General features: G+C 37.2%; 2 protein-coding genes across 9 annotated transcripts in view; one reads left to right on the top strand and one right to left on the bottom strand.

Moving 5' to 3' along the window:
* LOC121876677 (ubiquitin-conjugating enzyme E2 G1-like) overlaps positions 1-12,361 on the bottom strand; it is a 28,020-nt gene extending 15,659 nt beyond the window's left edge. For both annotated transcript variants that reach the window (XR_006090800.1, XM_042382028.1), the window contains exons 1-2: positions 12,227-12,361; positions 1,048-1,150 (exon numbers count right to left, since the gene is read on the bottom strand). Coding sequence is in view for 1 of the 2 variants with exons in the window: in XM_042382028.1 (XP_042237962.1) it covers positions 1,048-1,150; positions 12,227-12,272 (149 nt within the window). In the remaining variant the exon portion in view is untranslated. The remainder of the gene's footprint in view (positions 1-1,047; positions 1,151-12,226) is intronic.
* Positions 12,362-12,857: 496 nt separating this feature from the next.
* LOC121876673 (hepatoma-derived growth factor-related protein 2-like) overlaps positions 12,858-21,251 on the top strand; it is a 53,592-nt gene continuing 45,198 nt past the window's right edge. For 5 of the 7 annotated variants that reach the window (XM_042382020.1, XM_042382019.1, XM_042382022.1 and 2 more), the window contains exon 1: positions 12,859-13,200. In XM_042382020.1, coding sequence (XP_042237954.1) covers positions 13,123-13,200 — 78 coding nt within the window. In that variant the 5' untranslated portion in view covers positions 12,859-13,122. Of the gene's footprint in view, positions 13,201-21,251 lie in introns of all 7 variants that reach the window. The other 2 variants (XM_042382021.1, XM_042382018.1) reach the window with 1 other exon arrangement.

Below are 21,251 nucleotides of genomic sequence, written 5' to 3'. Positions count from 1 at the left end.
TGCATTATCATCTCTCCAAAAACAGACCAACATTTCTAGTGATGGTTCAGTTCCCTCGGTGGTTGGGAGGCAGTAAGGGGGAATGATGAGAGACGAAACTAAATGGTAGAGAAAATCTTGGTTTGTTTCTCTGTATCCTCCATGTATGATACCAGTGAACAGTGGTCATGGCTACCAAACAGGAACCATTACAGTATATTCAAACATCATGCCTAAACTATACTTTGCAAATACTTATAAAGAGGCATAAAATATCACATGCAAGTCTTTGGACAAGTACCTAAGCCTACTCTTGTTCATCAACATTTAATCACTTCTAGTAGATATTCCTCAGCACAGGTGGACTTAAAACATTCAAAACTGCCACTTGTTAATATCACCCACTAATCTACCTTGTCTCTGTGTGCCCAGATCTCACTCTCTTAACTGATAACGGAGCCCCTGTACAGAAACATCTTCCAAAATCATTTTTTTTAGCACTTCAGTTACCAGTGAAGATACAGTACAAACCTACCCTCACACTCAACACTAGTTACACATTCAAAACAAGAGGGGGAGGGAGAGAGAGAACAGGATCAAAGAAAACCAAATACTAATAAAATGCAGTTAGATCAATTAAGGTAAGTACATATATAAAAATAAATGTTGTCAGTATGTGAGTGACAAATTTCTCTCCATAAGTGAAAGAGTCAGTGAGCAAAGGCTACAGATAAGTGAATGAGCAAAAAAAGACATTCAAGGAAATGAAAAATAAAATGAAGAAAAACAATTTAAAGAAGAAGAAACTAAAAAGAAAAGATCATATCACTATCAGTCACATCCTCCTCCTATGACTTAATGTCTTTAAAGCCTTCTCACTTATTATAATGTGATTGATAAGCTCTCTCTCCCTCGGCACTAGTGAACTCTTTCAACCTCCTAACTTCTCAAAGTATTCATCCAAATATATTCCTTAAAAGAACGCGTAATGCCTCCAGGACTTAAGAGAAAAATTATACAACAATTTATGAGGGTGCAGACAAAAAAACCAAAGAAAAACATCCTTACTAAAGTGTATCAGGAGGGCCTATAATGAGAACTTCCCATTTGAAGATGTCGTTGTCGTCGATAAGCCCCGCCGAAAAGCCCTCAACTGGATTCTTGTTCAATTCTGTGGAAAAAATATAATTAATGACATGCCAATCTGAAAAATGGGGAAATTTATTCTAAAATCTCATTCTCTTGTGAAGCTCATAACCATGTGGCTTATTAATCTGGAAGTCTGGAGTGGGAAGGAGCAGCTCCCCACTTGGCAGCTGGTGGCTCATTATACCATCACCCATCCCTCCCAGCCTCATCCATTTAGGTACAGCAGATATAAATTAGTACTGGTATAGTATTTTCTGATTCATGAAACGATTTGGTTCCTGAAAAACCTCATTGTATGTTATAAAACCAGATTTATTCCAGTGCTACTACTGTGAGTGTGGAACACCAATGTATACATGTGCGCTCAAGGAAACAGTCATTTAGCTTAAGAATATGTACAGAAGATTCATTATTGTTTATTACTGAATATGTATTCGATTGAATTAATGTTTATACAGTGATCCCTCGGTTAACGAATTACCTTCCATAAGATTCTTAACTTCGGTTAACGAGCAATCCCTCGATTAACGAGTTTTTAACGAGCGCCCCTCCACATGTTTTCGCTTGCATTTGGCGGTCCACCAACTGTAGTATTAGTCCGCCAATACCGTAATCGGTTCTAGGGCTTAAATTCCTTACTATTTTAGTAAATATCAAGAAGTTTGTACTATTCAATAATTTTAAAAGTTTTATATTACATTTTTTAGTCATTTTAACAATTATTGAACATAATTGAAGTATAGGAAGCTAGTTTTTTGCTCGCCAAACAGCTTGTCAACACACCATACAAGCGTCAGTCTCTGTCTTTTCAGTGGAGGTAACATCTTGCTTGAGACTCTCTTCAACTAAATGCTTTTTTTGTGCGTTTCCAAGCAAATTATTGGTCAATTTTAAATTTATTTTACATATTGACAATATATAATGCAGTGCAGTGTTGATTTAAAGAAAATAATCTTGAATTACATACACCTAGAAAACAAAAATTTTATGGGTGAAATGGCGCCATGGGGTGACTTCTCTTCCACACCAATGCCTTCTCTTCTCCCTTCTCCTCCACCCCCATTCTAATTCCCATCATCATCATCATCCAGGAGCCTTCTATATCCACACCTCAAAGTAAGTTTCGGTTAACTAGCAACCTTCTGGAACAAATTGTGCTCGTTAACCGAGGGACCACTGTATATGTGAAATGAACAATGCAATTCATTAATAATTCGTAGAATATTAAAACACACACGAGGAGACAAGACGGCATTGTTTTCGTGAGTGACGATGGTTCTACATAAGAAACTGAAGAAAATAAGACCCTGGTTGTAGCTGTAGTGAACTTAATTTTAAAAAATTTAATACCTGTATGTATGTTTTAAGTAATGTTATTTAATGTTAATAAATGGAACACTAGAAGTAGCTAACCAATAATGGTAAAGAAATAATGCGAGACAATTGGGAACGCCAACATATGAACAGTAAGTGCGTACATGTGAAAACATATAGTCATTTCTCTACATACGAAAATGAAAGCAGCACTTATTTACTGTTCATATACGTTTTAAATTATATTGACGAATGTAAAACAAAAATTTTACTCACCAATGGCGGTAAAGTCTAAAACATAAGGACAGCCAATGAATACAGTATTGTGCAAGTTTTTACTCAGATGACGAAGTCATCAGGTTCAACTCTGGCTGAAGCTGTAGCTTTCCATAAAGCTACTGCTGAAACTGTTACTGAACCTGAAGTTGATGTTGAAGCTGCTTATGATGCTGAATTTGATGGTGTAGCTGAAGTTGATGGTTTAGGCCTTCGAATAATAAAGCTGTCAAAAGAACCTTGCACAGCTGCTTTCTTTTCTTATAATACATCTCTATGTAGAGGTCATTTGCATTTATTTAAATTTTAATGCTTTGTTCTGTCAATGGATCCACTTCAGAAAATATGTTCATTGCTTGCTCCATATAATATCCACAGACCTCTCACCTTTTTCATGTCGTTTTAACACATCTAGTTTCTCGTCTAAGCTTATACACTTTCTTTTAGCTTTTGAACCAACACTACCATCACTTGCTCTCTTGCTCATGTTGAATAGGGATGCAAAAATGCTGTAAGAAACCTGAGAAAGTTTTTCTCCTGTTCCTGTTCCAGATGTATGAAAACAAAAGGCCCGCCAAGCTCCGAACTAGGCACTCTTCATTTTTATTTTTTTATATAATACATATCAGGATTTAGTTATTTTTATGAAAATGTAATTTTATTTCATTTTTATTATATTTTGGTCGTAAATACGAATGAAATAAAGAGGTAAATTGAATTGGGTCCTAAATTAACTAGGGTTTTAAATATGAAAAGTTGTTGGTCGAACCGTTGTTATCGGAGGCTTTATTGTACACATTTTCATTATTAATTGAAGGGGGATGTTTTGTTCATGAATTAAAACATGGAACTTTTTTTAATTACTTAAAATTTTCATAAATCAAAACTTAAAAAATCAGTAACTACAGTACCTGCAAGTGTCCACCCAACCTGTACACACGCTCACTATGATATGCCTGGCATGATTCTAAGGCCCATCTGCCATTTTGGATTACATTCAGTTTCCCAGCTAACTATGTATGAACTTAAGGGAGGAGGAGGGTATCTGAGCCACTTAGCTACACACTTTGTTAAGAAATATGACTTCAAGATCAAACCATTTCTAGTTTGTCTTTTGCCAAGTGGCTCGTTACAACAGCTGACCCAAAGAGTTGGTGGAGGGGATATTACAAAAGCTCAAGAACTAAGCAGACAATAATCCCCAGGAGAGCTACCCCAATGACAACCAAACACTAACAACTCTCCATTACTGTATAGTTCATCAGTGATATCCTCAAACCTCTAGGAATGTAAGCAATCACTGGTACTGAATTCCAAACCCCCAAAAAATGGGTATCATACATTCTCTCTAAGATGGGTCATATCTCCAAGGTTCCTTGAAGCAGTACTATGCATATCATGATATAAATGCAAACAAAGGGAAAAAAAGGGCACCCTGAACATCCTAGAGAAATGAAGCCTCATTCCATAGCAGGTGGCGAAGCAGAGCAAGAGAACAGTCAACACCGGGGGTTCCCAAACCCGGGTTTGCAAGTTTCACCATAGAGGGTCACACAACAGCTCATGGGGTTACCTGGACCTCTGCAATGGTCACAAGTAATTTTTCTTAGGTTCAGATGTCAAGGGAGAACAGAGAGTAGCAGCTGATGTCCTTAAGTTTGGACCATAAATTATGGTCAGGGGATTAAAGTGGACACTCTTCTTAGGTCAGGTCGTGGTAAACCAGGGGTGGGTCATATGAAATCTGAATAGGCAGTGGATTTACATCAGGTACATGAAGTAAGGTTATTCTGACCCCAAACTTGACCTGATGACAAATTAATGCTCTTTAATAGATCAAGGTGAGGCACTTTTGCTCTTGAAATGGCATTATTTCAGGCACTCACTGATACTGGTGCTAATGATAACCCCTTCTAGCATACCAAGTTTAATATCAGTACAGGCTGAGTATCCCTTATCCGAAATTCCTAAAACTGCTATGCTCTGAAATCCAAAAGTTTTTTTGCGCAATACCCCAGTTTAGGATAATTTAAGACCTTCAGGGTGAAATTTAGTGTACAGTAAGCAAAAATTGACAAAATCTTGGGAAATCAAGGATTTCTTGGGGTATTTTACATCATATTTTAAGGTAATAACTTTGTACTGTAGTACAGGTAGTAACCAAATGTTAAAGTAATTTGCCGTTAGACTGACTTGCCGTTTCTTAATTTCTTGCAACAATTCTGCTTTTATACAACCTAGGTAAGGCTCCCATTAATACAAAACAGTTTATCTTTTCTTTTATTAAGTTACTAGGCAGTGCTCTTGCTTTTAAGGAAATGTCCTTAGACTGGTATTTGTGATACAGTACAGTACTGTACTTTAAAAGTACACTTTACCCCTGTTAATTTTGACAAAAAAAGGGGGCTCTAGGTCACTCAAATTACTAAAAAATCAGGTGCATGAGATAGTGAGTGCTGGCAACAATGTTAGGGACAGCAGGACTGATCAGCTGTTACTGCTTTGTAAACAAGACTGGCAAAATACTATGGAGCAATAGTAGATATGGGATTGAGTGGGATTTTGAGGAAATTTAGTTATTTTTCAACAAGGTTTTATTAACCCGGACCAAATGAACCTAAATAATATGGGAATTACGGTGAAATTGTATGCTGTCTCTATAAAGGGCCTGTGGGCTCTCCCTAAGCCTTACATAAAATTATGATAATAATATTTTAGATAATTTTTAGGGTGTTTCAGCAATAAACTCTGAATAAGTATGTATGTGTAATGACTAAATGTAAGACACAGGATGCTCAACACCTTAGAGTCAGGTTTCATGGGGATGCCAAACAGACAGAAGTGAGTGCTACCTTTTTTATTCTTCAGTGTATATCTCATCAGGAATTTCACACACAAAATTATTTCAAATATTTCATAACTAACCTGCAGGCAATATGCATCCCTATGATGTAAATGAAATACAGTACTGTACACTGAAAATTAATTTCGTGCATAGACTTGGGTCCCATCCTCACTGAGTGAGTTACTGCAGTATACAGGTATACAGAATACTGTATAGATATTCCAAAATTCCCCAAATCTAAGACCCCTTCAGCCCCAAGCATTTTGGATAAGGGATACACAACCTGTATTACATTAACCAGTAGACCCCCAACAACCATTCCTGACATGCCAAAAGGGTCCAAAAACATTATGCCTTTGTCAGAAATCCAGCCAATCCGGGGAGGACAGTATCTGATAGCTTTCAGTGGTTGTAAGTGAAGGACAATGGATTAAAAGCAGCCAGTGGATTCATGAGGGATGGAGTCCTGTAGCTGGCCAGGTATGTGTATCAACTTGGTGGACATGTGCTCCAATCAAATCTCCTGCTCCTAGAGGGAACCTTTGTATCGCCCTCACTGATGGACAATGAATGCTACATCAGCTGTCAAGGAGGAGGTGTAACTGACCACACAGTAACACCAGCCACTTAGTGGATGGCACCAGCAAGAAAATTTCCTTACACAAATGACTCAAAATGAATATTACAACAGAGGGGTTATGTAGGTAAATAACTTCCTATATTCAGTGATCTACTAATCTCATGGAAATACTGCTGATCATATCTAAAAATACCAAGAGTTGAATTTTCTGATTATTTGTGAAATAAAAATTAATGCAAGATGAGAAAACCATTTTGCTATGTTACTGGATCTTTACTATTGATTGTTATCTTGCCACTTGACTACTCCTTGAAGATATGGATTCTTGAGGCAACAAAAAAAAAAAAAAAAAAAAAATTACAACCTGAATTCTCCAAGCAGGTTCATTCCTGGCTCAGTGAGGATAGTTACAATTCCCACTCCTACCTCATACCCATCAAGCAGCTAAATCACCCAGTCAGTCTAATTATTATTATTTTATACCAAGCACAGGTAGGACTGTTATTTGTTTAATGTCTTGGCCCTGACAACCCTGAGATGTGAATTGAAGTGTGCCAGTCCCATCTCTTTTGTAATAGCATTTTCATGTACCAGGGTTCTCACAATAGGTTGGGAATAACATTTTCTGACCCTTTCCAGACTTTTCCTCACCCATTTCTCAATTTTTCCCGGCTTTAAAACACGATGTATAATTGATTTCTACAGCCTCTGCCGACCCTTTAAAGCCGTCATTTCTTCCCATTTTAATATTTTTAAAAGGAGATCTATTGCACTTACAAAATATTAGAACAATGTCACCATGAGACTATACATCAGAACTGACAAACTACAGTACAGTACATAATTCAGAGTTACAGTGGTATGGAGTTACTTGTAATCACATTACAGTAGTAACAATAATGAAACAAAATCAAAATCATCATGCAATTGTTTTTCTTAGTAAAACCAGGTTCACAAAAAGTAACAGAAAAAAAAAATCCCCAAATTCCCTGACTTTTGAGAAATATGGTTTTCCTGACTGTGAGACCATGCTGATATCCAAGACTATGCTAGTTCATGCATCTTGGAAATTAGAACCCCAAGGCAGACAACAGCATGCTCGTAGAATATTCACTAACTGCATCCTAGTAGAATAACCACTATAACAGCCTGCTAGTAGAATAATCACTAACAGCCTGCTAGTAAAATAACTGCTAACACTCTGCTAGTAGAATAACCACTAACAGCCTGCTAGTAGAATTACCAATATAACAGCCTGCTAGTAGAATAACCACTATAACAGCCTGCTAGTAGAATAACCAATATAACAGCCTGCTAGTAGAATAACCAATAGCAGTCTGCTAGTAGAATAACCACTATAATAGCATGCTAGTAGAATAACTGCTAACACTCTGCTAGTAGAATAATCACTAACAGCCTGCTAGTAAAATAACCAATATAACAGCCTGCTAGTAGAATAACCAATATAACAGCCTACTAATAGAATAACCAATAGCAGTCTGCTAGTAGAATAACCACTATAACAGCATGCTAGTAGAAATACTACTGTAACAGTCTGCTAGTAGAATAACCACTATATTTCTGCTAGTAGATTAACTACTGTAACAGTCTCCTAGTAGAATTATCACTATAACAGTCTTCTTGTAGAATAACCACTATATCAGCTTGCTAGTAGAATAACTACTGTAACAGTGTGCTAGTAGAATAACCACTTTAATTTTGCTAGTAGAATAATCACTAACATCTTGCTAGTATAATAATCACTATAACAGCCTGCTAGTAGAATAATCACTAACAGCTTGTTAGTAGAATAACCACTATAACAGTCTGGTATTGGAATAACCACTATAACAGTCTGCTAGTAATCACTAACAGCTTGCTAGTAGAATAATCACTATAACAGTCTGGTATTAGAATAACCACTATAACAGTCTGCTAGTAGAATAATCACTAACAGCTTGCTAGTAGAATAACCACTATAACAGTCTGCTAGTAGAATAATCACTAACAGCTTGCTAGTAGAATAATCACTATAACAGTCTGGCATTAGAATAACCACTATAACAGTCTGCTAGTAGAATAACCACTATAACAGTCTGCCAGTAGAATAATCACTAACAGCTTGCTAGTAGAATAATCACTATAACAGTCTGGTATTAGAATAACCACTGTAACAGTCTGCTAGTAGAATAACCACTATAACAGTCTGCTAGTAGAATAACCACTATAACAGTCCGGTATTAGAATAACCACTGTAACAGTCTGCTAGTAGAATAACCACTATAACAAGTCTGGTATTAGAATAACCACTGTAACAGTCTGCTAGTAGAATAATCACTAACATCTTGGTAGTAGAATCATCAATATAACAGTCTGCTAGTAGAATAATCAATATAACAGCCTGCTAGTAAAATAATCAATATAACAGTCTGCTAGAAGAATAATCAATATAACAGCCTGCTAGTAAAATAATCAATATAACAGCCTGCTAGTACAATAATCAATATAACAGCCTGCTAGTAAAATAAATCAATATAACAGCATGCTAGTAAAATAATCAATATAACAGCCTGCTAGTAAAATAATCAATATAGCAGCCTGCTAGTAGAATAATCAATATAACAGCCTGCTAGTAAAATAATCAATATAACAGCCTGGTAGTATAATAACTAAAACCGCCTGCTAGTAGAATAAGGATTATAACATCTTGCTAGTAGAATAACCACATAAAAAAGACTGGGTGAAAATTCGTTTTTATCCCAATTTCCGCCAATTGGTACGAGATATTATTTTCCAGTGTTTCTTAATTGATTCTAACATTTGTTTCTTCTGGTTGAAACAAGTTTGATTAGGGAAATGAATTCTATAAACCTTTGTGATGGTCAGTACAAAATTGATGTTATATAAATTTATTTGTCAATGGCCCAAAGTTAAAAATTATTTGAAAGCATTTGAGGTAGATGTAGAATAGATGATTAGTGGGTCTCATATTCTTGACCTGGCTTGACATGACTAGTTACATCACCCACTTTTATAAGCCCCTCTTATGTTTGAGGTGGTGGTGGTGGTGTGCGGATTAGTGGATCTCATGTTATTGACCTGACCTGATGTTTTGTAAGGTCATCCTGTGTATATAAGCCTCTCTCTGTCCCTGTAAATTCAGTTGCCTCTGAAGATGTCTTGAATAAAGACAAAAGCTAAAGTGCTCCATTGTTTCCCTTCTTTGAGATTTATCCTGCCCACGTTTCCAATGTGGATCTACATGAAATATTAAAAACAAGTAAACTTCAAATTTTGTGAATCAGAAACTGCATTAATGGTATATTAAGGGACTCCTATAAAAAATAGATGATCTTTCCTTATAACTGGAAAAAAAGCCTCGTATTTAAATCCTGACTTAATATCTTTGTTGACTTCGCCTGTATCCAGATCTGCTTAGCTCACTTATTTTATGCTGTATTGTATTCATATTCCCATCAAATTAATTATAGTCATCATTATTCACACCATCAGCCCAAATCTAACCCATACAGGTAAATATGACCTAACTTAACTTTGCCTACATAAGTGGAAATGACTAAGAAACAGCATGATGTACTTTTTAAAAAAGGAGAGCTTGCATAGCTGGGTACTGTACCTTGCTTTCACAAGATCTATATTATGTTTATGATATTTATGTTCAATATGTAGTGTTCCATGTGTGGTTTTGGGTTACAGATATAACAGTATGATAGAATACTGATATCCACTTTTATTAAACCAACAATATTGTCAGAGCAAATAAAGAAGTATACTACCTAAAGTCTACTTTAATTTTTGATGAAATAAAGTATAACTTTAAAGGAAACTACATAAAATAACCCAACCCAACCTAACAACCACTTCTAATAAGTTTTTCTAAAGAAAAGAAAAGAAAAAACAGATGAAACTGTGAATGAATAAAATACAACGAAGAAAGAAAAAAAAAAATTTATATATATATATATATATATCAGTGAGGTTTAAAATTAATCAATATCAGATGAAGTATACACAAGCTGTTACGTTAAGTATGAGGGGTACCCCTCAACACACACTATTTTCAGAAAGTGCCAGAAGGCAACTATGAAAAGGATGCCAATTAATAATCTTTTCAAAAATAAACCAAAGAAATAAAATGATCCTTAGGTAATTTTGGTAGTCATGTCGAAGTTAGCAGTTTCAATTTGTTTGCTTCCAAAAGTCAAGAGATTTCTTAATAGTCTTGCAGTAGTACTGTACACCTGTACTGTATTTTTCTTTCAGATCAAGAGCCTCCAAGCTTGTTTTACCTGATGAATGAACACCCTAATGCTACCTGGGGTAGGTAAGCATTAGGGTGCCCATCACCAGGTGAAATAAGGCCTCTTTTTAAGTAATCATTTACAGGGTAACATATCTTTCTAGAAAAGAACTTTCATGTTACTGTAACAACACTTAATACAGGTACTAGAATCAATACCAATGCTACAAGTATAGTACAGAATATATGTAGAGAAACCACAAAATATATGGGACTAATGTATAAAACTGAAAGATGCTCGCTCTGATGAATAATCCAAAATTGTTGATTTTTTTATAGGAAAGTTATTTTGCACCTTTATTCTGTCATACCTGTCACATAAATCTTAAAAAGCAATAAAAATCATGTAATGTAAAAAGTGTCCCTAATAAAGTGCCACCATTTTGTAAAACTTGATGTCATGGTGGATATGCATCATGCAGTATGTACAGTTAGTTTAGGATTGTTATGTTATGAATGCAAGTGTGTTATTCCAGCACTGTACAGAATTTCCCCTTTCCCACTGTGGGAGGAGAAAGGAGTCGAGAACATTGGCCAATACAATCCGTTAGGAGAAACACAACTTTTCTTCTAAAGAAAATTATGGTATGCTGCAATCTATCACCTAACAGTTCAAGTTTCCTTAAACTACACAGGTACTCTACTTACCTAACATAAGAGTAACATACATAATTTTCTTTCCAGCATAAAAAAAAAATCTGGCCCTGATACTACACCTACACCACTGACAATTATCTACAGTACTACTCATCTTTGACACAAGCAGTATTGTTGAACTGACTCGAAAATAACTCACAGAACTTGACCCCTCCTCAAAAAAATGTTGATTATTGGATAAATCAATATTTAATTATTTTATTTTTTTACACTGAAAATATGATTTAAAATTCAAATGAGACAAATGGTTTGATAGGAAGCAATTCTGATAGTATAATTATCTACACCACAGGCAACACTTTTTTGCCTCATTTTATCCCACAAAGACATTAATATAAAGAAGGACTGGGAGAGTTTTCTGTTACCTTACACCACTTCATTATAATCTCCTAGTCCTTATAATAGTTTCTTGTTTGATCTACAATATCTTCCAAGTCTTTTGTTTCTGTTTACAGTTATAATGAATGATTGATCCAAACAAAGATATTCAATAACATGTGATACACTGCAGATGTGGCTAAGTGGGTGAGGAACTGTGGTATATCGTGACCCACCACGCACATACACACACACATAAAACATATAATTTAGGTTTATAGAAATAGTTAGCATAAATTAATTCAAAATTCTATGATAATGAAAGCGAGTGTACATCACCTCACAGATAGTCTATTTAATGATTTACATTAACTAGATTACATAATACGTATTTATTTAACCGAGAAATTATATGAAAAGGTAATTAATGTGTTTCAGATGACCATTAACAATGATAATAAAAGTAATAATAGTATAAATCACAAATGACCCTGAGCGGTCGAGGTCTTGTTAGCACAAAGATACGAATAAATATATTCCTTTGAATTTCATTTGGGGTTTTACTTACAGATTTTTCTTTCTGGTGATCACTCGTAAAAATCAACCATTATAAGAGATGAGGCCATACATGAATGAGAAAGGAGAAACACACATGCTTTGTGTGACTTGTACCCCACACACACAAACCATCGTCTGCCTGAAGGACATTCCCTATTAACCCCTCAAAAACACCCCTTAAACACAAGAAAATACAGTGATTGATTCATAAAATCCTTAAAAAATTTACCTGCCAACTGTTTCCGGAGTAACAATGCGCTCTGTGGTTCACCCATTGTGGAAAAATTGTTAAATAAGGAGAGCGAGTGAAGGTGCTGTGTGTGTTATCACTGTCGCTGGCAGCACACCCGCGCCTGCGCACTCAGTCACGCCGCACTTATATACATGAATTTAAAACCCTTTCTCCTTCAACAAACATAAGAACTTTGATGAAATATATCATACACATCTTTAAGAGTACTGATATTTAAACAAGAGACAGAATTTAATGGAGACTTTTACTTGAACAGTTATTTTTTTGTTTATGACCAATATTCTGGTGTTGGTCTATTGAAAGAAGCAAATAACACAAGATACTATTATCTCTAACGTATTTTAACAAAATTAATGCTATTTATGGCCATAATGATGAGTAACCAACATGAAAATAATTGTTTTATAACATGTGGAAGACACACAAATCCGCAAGGTAATCGTATACCATGAATTAAGCTGAAAAAATGATTGTTCAACAGTATTCTCCAAACAAGTTGTAATTTTTATTCAATATTATCTATTTATATAAAAAAATAGAGTGTTAACAGTATAGACAACTGAGTAAGGTCTATTTAGTGAGTTAGTGAAGAGACGCAAGGCGATAGTCATTTACCAGACGTTGTTTACGATTATGGCGGCGAGTCCCCGCCAAGTGTGTCCTCTATAGCTGCCCACTTTACTGACTCATATACCACAGTTTGTAGTATATATAAACTTAGGAAATTACCCTCTCATATCCTTTTTGTACTTAGAATATTTAAAGCAAGTAATAATTTATATTAAGAGAGTATTAGCGGCATCAATCTCTTTGGCGCCACTCCGGGCTGGCGGGACGTGTGACAACATCCTCGCGTTAGGAACACATTCAAAATGCCCAAAACCGATGTGTTTAAACCTGGTGATGCTGTGTTTGCCAAGGTCAAAGGATATCCGCACTGGCCCGCCAGGGTAAGTGTTATATAAATCAATGTATGCTCTTATGTGTTGCGATGTAAGTATAATACCATGGTAGGTGGTGAGGGAGCCGGGAGGGACAACTCAGGGGAGCTAGTCTTAATTTTTCTTTTAAAATAAAATTCATGTACTCTTAGATATTTTTCACCAAACTTGTCTAGTGAATTAGTGAAACCAGTTTTTTTTACTGAAAAAATGGGTGGGGTAGATAATGTATTATAACAGCATTATGATGTTAAATAAGGAAATAAGGTGTTAAGTGTTAGGCAGCATAGTGAGATGCTTATGTTAAAAAAAAGATTAATTATTAAGACACAAAAACCCTTTACCATGCTTTCGTAAAATTTAACAGTGGCAATATGATGAAAGAATCACTAGAAATTGATAAATTCCTCCTAAATCATTTAAAAACATACATTACTGTACCTGACATGATATGCTTGTACAAAATGACCTTATTAAATATCAAAGATTAAGAGAAAAATGAGTGCAAAGTATGTTTCCAGTCAGTAGTAAGTACAGAAATTACTGTCAAATATAAAATAATGGTATTTAAATGTAAGGATGTCCTATACAGTAGTCTTGCACTCACATTAATAGTACTGTATGTGTTATGGTAATGCATAGAATACAAATATACAGCAGTTGGTAACACGGAAATAATTTAAAGGTATTTAACCCTTAGACTTCAGGTAAGGGAAAGCCTGTTAATCTTGTTAGTGGGGGGGGGCAAGATTATTATTTTTTTATTTAAAATATTCATGCACAAGAAAAAAGAAAGTAATTACAGGGAATTAATTTTATTTGTACAGCCAGGGTGGAGTGTTTTAAGTGAGACACAACCAAACATCACAAGTTTCCTAAGGGAAGCTACACCAGTTGCATCCTGTACTGGACAAACTGACCAGTAAGCTGATAAGTGGGGAAATGATAAATAAATAAAAGTGATCATGTGTGGGCCGAGACTTGGGGTTGGGGGGGGGGTGATGGCAGGTAGTAGACTGCTACTAAATGACAATGAACATACATCTTCATGACAACAAAGGCAATTACTGTATAGCCCTATTGAGGTGTGGGTGGTGTGAAAAGATCTCCTGGGACAAGTGATGTACAATAGAAGTGATAAATTTGGCATTATAGAAAAGGATGGATATTTGTCTGGTCATAAGTTAGGCAGGGTATTTTTTTTTAGTCTAACACCAGAAGAAGTTGATAGAATTGGGCGAAATTTTGTGGAAACATTATTTACATTCTATTAAATATATAAATGGAAACAGAAATGCATAGAACCTATTAGAACTTGATCTAACCAACCTAACCTAAAGTAACCTACCTAACTTAGCAGAAAATTATAATGTTAAGGAGAGACTATAGCATTTATTAAAAGCAGGATATATTATAATAAATGGATGATTAAGTGTATTTTAAAAGAAAAGTCATCCAAATATTTAATGGACAAATATATTAATATGTAATATTTATGAAGAGTACGTGTAAATTGTCAAAATTTAAATGAAAGGATAAACAAAAGACTTGGTAGAAAAAGTAGAAAAACCTTTTAAAACATACCTGACGACACAATGGATTCTCGTTTCCATTTATGTCCAATTCTATCAACTCCCGGTGTAAGTCTAAAAAAACTTCGTAATTGGTTAGAGAACTGGACAAATATCTACAGCATAAAAAAAGACTTTTTCTCATTTGAGGCATATTGTTGTTGTGTAAGTAGACTCATGAGGCATGTTATTGTTGTGTAAGTGGACTCAAATGAGTAAATCTTAAACACAACAATATACTACAGTACCTAATCACTCTGGAGCAGTAAAAGTATGATAACAAAAAGATACTTATGGTTTGGGAGGCAGGAGACAAGGTGTTGATCTCAGGGCAGTTACTCTTCAACTAACTCTGAACCCTACCAGATCATCCAGCTCAAGGCCAGGACCAATCATAGGGGTCCACATACAGTACATACTCCTATTCTTCTGTACTAGGAATGTCAAGTCCTATACCGGTACATCAGATATTCAACTCTGATGGCCAGCGCCATCTATTAAACAGATTCTTCCCTTTATTAAATCAACCTTACAGACCTCATGAACAGTGATGGGATCATTTATGAATTAGAATTGATTGAGAGAATGCTTGAATTTGAATTGAAGGAATTTTTTTTAAATGAATTGAATTGAAATTGATACAATGAATTGATGTTATATAAAAATAATAAAATGTGTGTGCTTTTGATGTGTCCAATGTATTAGCTATTGATATTTTTTCAAAGTTTGTTCAACATGTCTAATGTGTGAAACCAGATTCACACTTGAATGTTTTGAAGTAACAAGGCACATTGTTCAATGTGGTATAACAAAAGGTAGTGTTTTATTAATTTCATTTGCTCCTGTGTAGGCACTTTAATTAACGGTGGTTCACTTGGTTCTTTACGTACGTGTACTCATCCATCTGTTACTGGGGACCCATTATTGTTATTATATTAGTTGGGGGAAATGTAAAAAGTTATCTGGCTAAATACATTTCTTCAACAAAAGACGTGATGTGAAGTTGCATGTCTTGTCCCTATTTCTAACTAGATACTGTATACTGTGGGGGAGGGAATTCACTATACTGTACTGTACACCCGTATGGCTACAGAGAAACATTGATCAACCTTACCACCTTGTACTGTTGTCACCAGCCCACACAGAGAATCTGATTTTCACTGATTCTTTTGGCACCTATTCCACTGATTGGCTAGTTCACACTATGGGCGTTGTGACATCAGTTCTATGGGGGGAGCTATCTTCATGGCTCTTGGTTTAGGCAGAGATCTGGTTACCCTTGAGGGGATAATGAATGGTGACGAATTGGGGTAATTATCGCTTGACATGCACTGTATATACACAGGGCCCCACAGGTAAATTTTCAAGTTCCTCTTAGAATATAAGAAAATAAGGAGTCTGCAATAGGCCGGGTGGCCTGTGCATTAGGGTGTGTCATACGGAGGCGAATTTTTTTTTTGAGTTTGAAAAATCGGCCCATGGTATTAATGATGTAGTTCTATGTGCAGAATCGTGTGATATCTTCAGATTTGAAAAGTTTTCATTTTTTGCTAGGTAAATTTTAACTTGAAATCTTATGAAAATTCAGTACTGTATTCCCACCCTTTTACCAACACCACTAAATAGCTTATTTAAAGTAAAGTAAATGTATCAGGTTAATTTATTAGGATGAAAATGGTCCAGAATAGTGAAACGAATGATCTTGACACATTTATTAAATTTAATATTCCTTTAGAAAACAAAATCATCAAATACAAAAACCGGTTTTACTACTACGACCCGGTGTTGCTGCACACCATAGAGAACATGTCTTTCTTGCTTCTGTTTCTACTCATCACCTCCCTGCTGACCACCTGAGCTCGATGTAGCCTTCCCTCCTCTCCTGGCTGTACACGTGACTGCTGGCCTCGGCCACTTGCTGTACACAACGCCTATACTCTGGGTGTGCGAGGGCCAGGCAGGGACATGCATGGGGTTGTCCAGGAAAGCTCTGACTTGAACATTGGTGAGGCTGCAGGTAAGAGGGGGCTCACTGCCAGCCTGGATGTTATCCAGATCTATGAGATCAGTGAGGGTCTTGGCACCTAGATTGACTTCAGGAGTCTTCCTGACCCTGAAGGAATCGTCACCAACTGATTCGTCATGCCCAGATCCTCTCATAAGTCTCATATCCAAGATCTTTTTGACTGCCACTCTTCTCTCCTCCTCATCCTTACTGCAGAGCATTGTCTGCAGAACTGCCTCGGGATGAGCATACCAGGAAGATCTCCTCAGTCTGCTCCACAATCTGAACAACCTTCCTTGGCTGACTCCCTCAGGAGCTCAAGCTGGAAGAGAACATGCCTCGGACCTTCGGAGAACGATGACTTGACCTTGGTGTTGAACCAATTTGGCAAGAGACACTCACGATGAATTGGACAATAAGTCTCAGGTTGTGAAGCTTGTTCCCTTTCAGTTTATGATGAGCGACCCAAATTCTGCAGAACCTGAGAGCCGCTAGAGCCACCTAGAATGTGAGACTGACCTATCTGCAGGTAAGCAAGTCTATCAGGCATGACCCCAGTTTTGATGGCACTGCAAATCATGTAACCATAGTACTGGTCAGTACTCAGGTCGTCAATGACAGTATGTGCAAGCTCAACGAGTGGAGGGCCAACTGTGATTTTTTCAAAGCTCGGATTTATTTCTAACTCAGTGGCAGAGTCCAGCATCTTGCCAAGAGGACCAGACCATCTGTTGTTTGAAAGAGTCTTGCCATCCAGCTCCTGGATCAGATGTCTGAGTGGCAACTCGTTGGTGTGGAGGTCACAAACAATCCAGACCAGCTTCCTCCCAATCTTCCGCTCTATCCACTGTATGACCCCCCCTTGCCACCCTGTGTTCGTGTTGGTGCTGTCCCCTCCAATGGCCTGCAGGGTCTGGTCTACGTTCCTCTCTCTGAGCCAGTTCACAATGTTATCTGCCACTATCTCAGCTGGTTTCCTGATGTCATCTTTCTCTGGAGTGAAATGCCACAAATACTTCCCTCCTGGTTCACTGCAGCAGGAGTAGTGTTCCTCCTTCACCATGGCAGGAAACAACTTGTCAGAATCTCCAACTTTTATGAACACTTTAGTGTCATCCCTTCTCCCATCAAAGAACAAACAATTGATTCCATTTTCTCTTATCCCCTTATCAAACTCCTCTTCTAGGTTACTGACAAGTTTCTCCTGAGCTCTCCTTACTTTGTTATGATCTATCACCAGGTGAACATCATCAGGTGTTATCAAACCACCGTCAATCCAGGCAGCTGTTGCTATCTCTGCAGTTTCTCTGAGACCAGTGTGGTCGCGATGCTGGCCAGAGCTATGCTCGGGATATCTTTCCTATTTCGAATCTTATGCCTGGAAGGTTTGGGATCATTATTTTCTGGGTTAGGGACAAAGTCACCATTCTCCTGGTCAGCACTCGGATCAGCCATGGGGAAGTCATTAAACTCTGAATCAGCTTGACTCCAATCATCGGCCTTTTTTTACCTCACCCTGGGCCTTCTCAAGTCTCTTTTCCTCGGCAACTCTTCTCCTCTTCTGTCTCTCTGTGGCAGCCTCCTGTCTCTGGACTCCGAATATCTTGGCTAGAAATCATGAGAGCCCCTATACTGCCAGTCTTCTCTGTGCTTTGACAAATGCCAGTTTGATCACAGGAATCTTCAGTTCACGCTTGCAAATACAGGAGATGTGGGCCTCGGATTTACAGTCACGATCGCATCCAAACTCAGGACAGAGAACAATTGGGCACTTGCAAGTAATTATGTCAAATAACTGGTCCAGTTGCTTGGCAAAGCTGTCCTTAACTGCAAGTTTTCCTCTCCCAAGAGAGATATCTCTTGCCTTTTCCCAACTGGCTAGCAGTCTCTCACTAATCTTCTTCTGACTTGTTATGACTGGAGGCTTGAACTGAGCGTTAGCCAGAGTGTACTGTGCCAAGACAGCTTTGGTCATATCACTGGCAATGTCTTTGTTTGTGTAAGTTCTTTGGTTCTTTTCACTGATTTGCCTGATTAAAACACCGTATCTCAAAGCATCTCTCAATGTAGGCAACTCCGACTTCAGGAGCTCTCTCCCAGACCCAAGATAGTGACTGAGATGGCTGGATTTTTTGGTTCCTCGTCCTGACACAAGCAGCCATCGCAAATATTATCAACTTATAAATGCATCAGAATCTGAAACAGAAAAAAAATATTGTTAGTTGGGTTGTTAAAGAATGAAGTCAGAAAGCAATGTTCACTATTTAATTGTAATGCACTAATGCAGCTGTACGTTAGATTTTCGATAAATTTCACGCTAAAATTTACCTAGCAAAAGGTTGCAAAATATTGAAACTGAAATTATTTTCTGTTTATATACACTAAAATCTACCCAAAAAGTGATGGGCCATTAGTTTTAGCTGATCTTCCCTCCTATGACACACCCTACTGTGCATGGCAGCTCCTGTCGAGAGTTACTACCACTCTCTATCATCCATGAATCTATCTAGCCTCCTTTTGAAACTTTCCAGAGTTCCAGTACTTACTACAAAGTTGGTAAGCTTGTTCCACTCGTCCACCACCCTATTTGTGAACCAGTTTCTTCCTATCTCCCTCCTAAACCTAAACTTATCCAACTTCAATCCGTTGCTCCGAGTTCTATCCTGCTCGTATATTATAAGAACTTTATCTATATCCCCTTTATTTATTCTTTTCACCCACTTAAATACTTCTATCATATCTCCCCGCACTCTTCGTCTTTCTAAGGAATGCAAGTTAAGTTTCTTTAACCTATCCTGATATGGAAGGTTTCTAAGTCCCGGAATCATTTTCGTCATTCTTCGCTGCACCGACTCTAGTGAATTGATATCCATTCTATAATAAGGGCACCAGAGCTGAACCGCATAATCGAGGTGCGGCCTGACTAGCGCAAGATATAGTTGCAATAAGACCTCTGCACTCTTATTACTTACACTTCTAGATATAGAACCCAATATTCTGTTTGCCTTATTTCGAACATTAACGCACTGTTTTCTAGACCGTAGGTCCGGGCTTACAAGTACCCCTAGGTCTCTTTCACAAGTCGACTTCTCTAGGTTGATGTTGTTAAGGCTGTATACATTGTCAGTATTTGTTCTTCCAATATTAAGTATGCTGCACTTGCTGGTGTTGAATTTCATTTGCCATTTTTCATACCACCCCTGCAGTTTATTTAGATCCTCCTGTAATGCATTTGCATCCTGCCGTGAATTAATCTGCCGCCCTATTTTGGTGTCATCCGCAAACTTGCTTATGTCACTGCTGATCCCAGTATCTAGATCGTTTATGTAGATTATGAACAAGAGTGGGCCTAGTACTGACCCCTGGGAAACCCCACTGGTTACACGGCCCCACTCAGATTTAACACCATCTACGCTGACCCTCTGCATTCTATCGGTGAGCCATGATTTTATCCAATTTAAAACTTTCCCATCGATACCATGAGCCTTAATTTTTCTCAGAAGCCTCTGATGCGGCACTCTGTCATATGCTTTGCTAAAGTAATGGTCTTGTAATGGTTGGCTCTCGTGGGCGTAGACATGCGTGGGCATCCCTTTTATTAAAGTGGGAAAAAAAATATGACACATATAATACCTTGCCGACTAAATTCTGATGAATATCGGTCAACTTGCCAAACATGAAAAATATTAGAACAGGACTTCATGTAAAAATTCAAGTGGGAATGCGATTGGCAGTTGTCAATATGGTTGAAACTTGAATGGCCCTAAAGCAAGAGGGGTAGCTGGCCATTAGTGTACTGTGTGGCAGCCTTGCCAGACGTATGATAATTATTGAGCTCTGTGTATGATGTAGGTACCAAAATGTACTCGGATTATTCTTATGTTTGAAATGTGTATATGATTGGGTGGCAGTTATCATTTGTTGGTGTGTAGTAAACAGTAGTGTACAGTATGTTGTCAGTTTCTGTGGAAATATAATGGTTTTGAAACTTTTTTAATGCAAAAATTAAATAATTGAATTGGAATTTAAAAGCACATGATTTGAATTGGAATTGATGTTTTCTTTTTCTAAACGATTCGAATGGAATTGGAATTGATAAATTTTAATTTTGTCTGAATTGGAAGTAATCTCATCCCTACTCATGAAGTACAGGTACTCCCCGACTTACGACAGGGTTAGGGACCGACATCCAGGTCATAAGTCGAAATGGTCGTAAGTCGGAAATGCTTAAATAACACATAGAAAATCGAAAATTTGGGTCTCTTTTTCTTCTCAGCACCACAAAACACTCACTTTTAAGCTTGCCAGCCATTTTAAAGTGATTTACAGATGAAAATTTTGTCTGTGTACTGACTTTGGGACTCAAAAATACATAATTTGACCACATTTTGGCAGGTCGTAAGTGCGGGTGGATGTAAGTCGAGTCGGTCGTAAGTCGGGGAGTACCGTTCATTGTAGCATTACTTTCCAGCAAAATTATGTTT

The sequence above is a fragment of the Homarus americanus genome, unplaced genomic scaffold (genome assembly GCF_018991925.1).
Source record: "Homarus americanus isolate GMGI-L3 unplaced genomic scaffold, GMGI_Hamer_2.0 scaffold28, whole genome shotgun sequence".
NCBI lineage: Eukaryota > Metazoa > Arthropoda > Malacostraca > Decapoda > Nephropidae > Homarus > Homarus americanus.
This window is presented reverse-complemented; position numbering and strand designations above follow the sequence as displayed.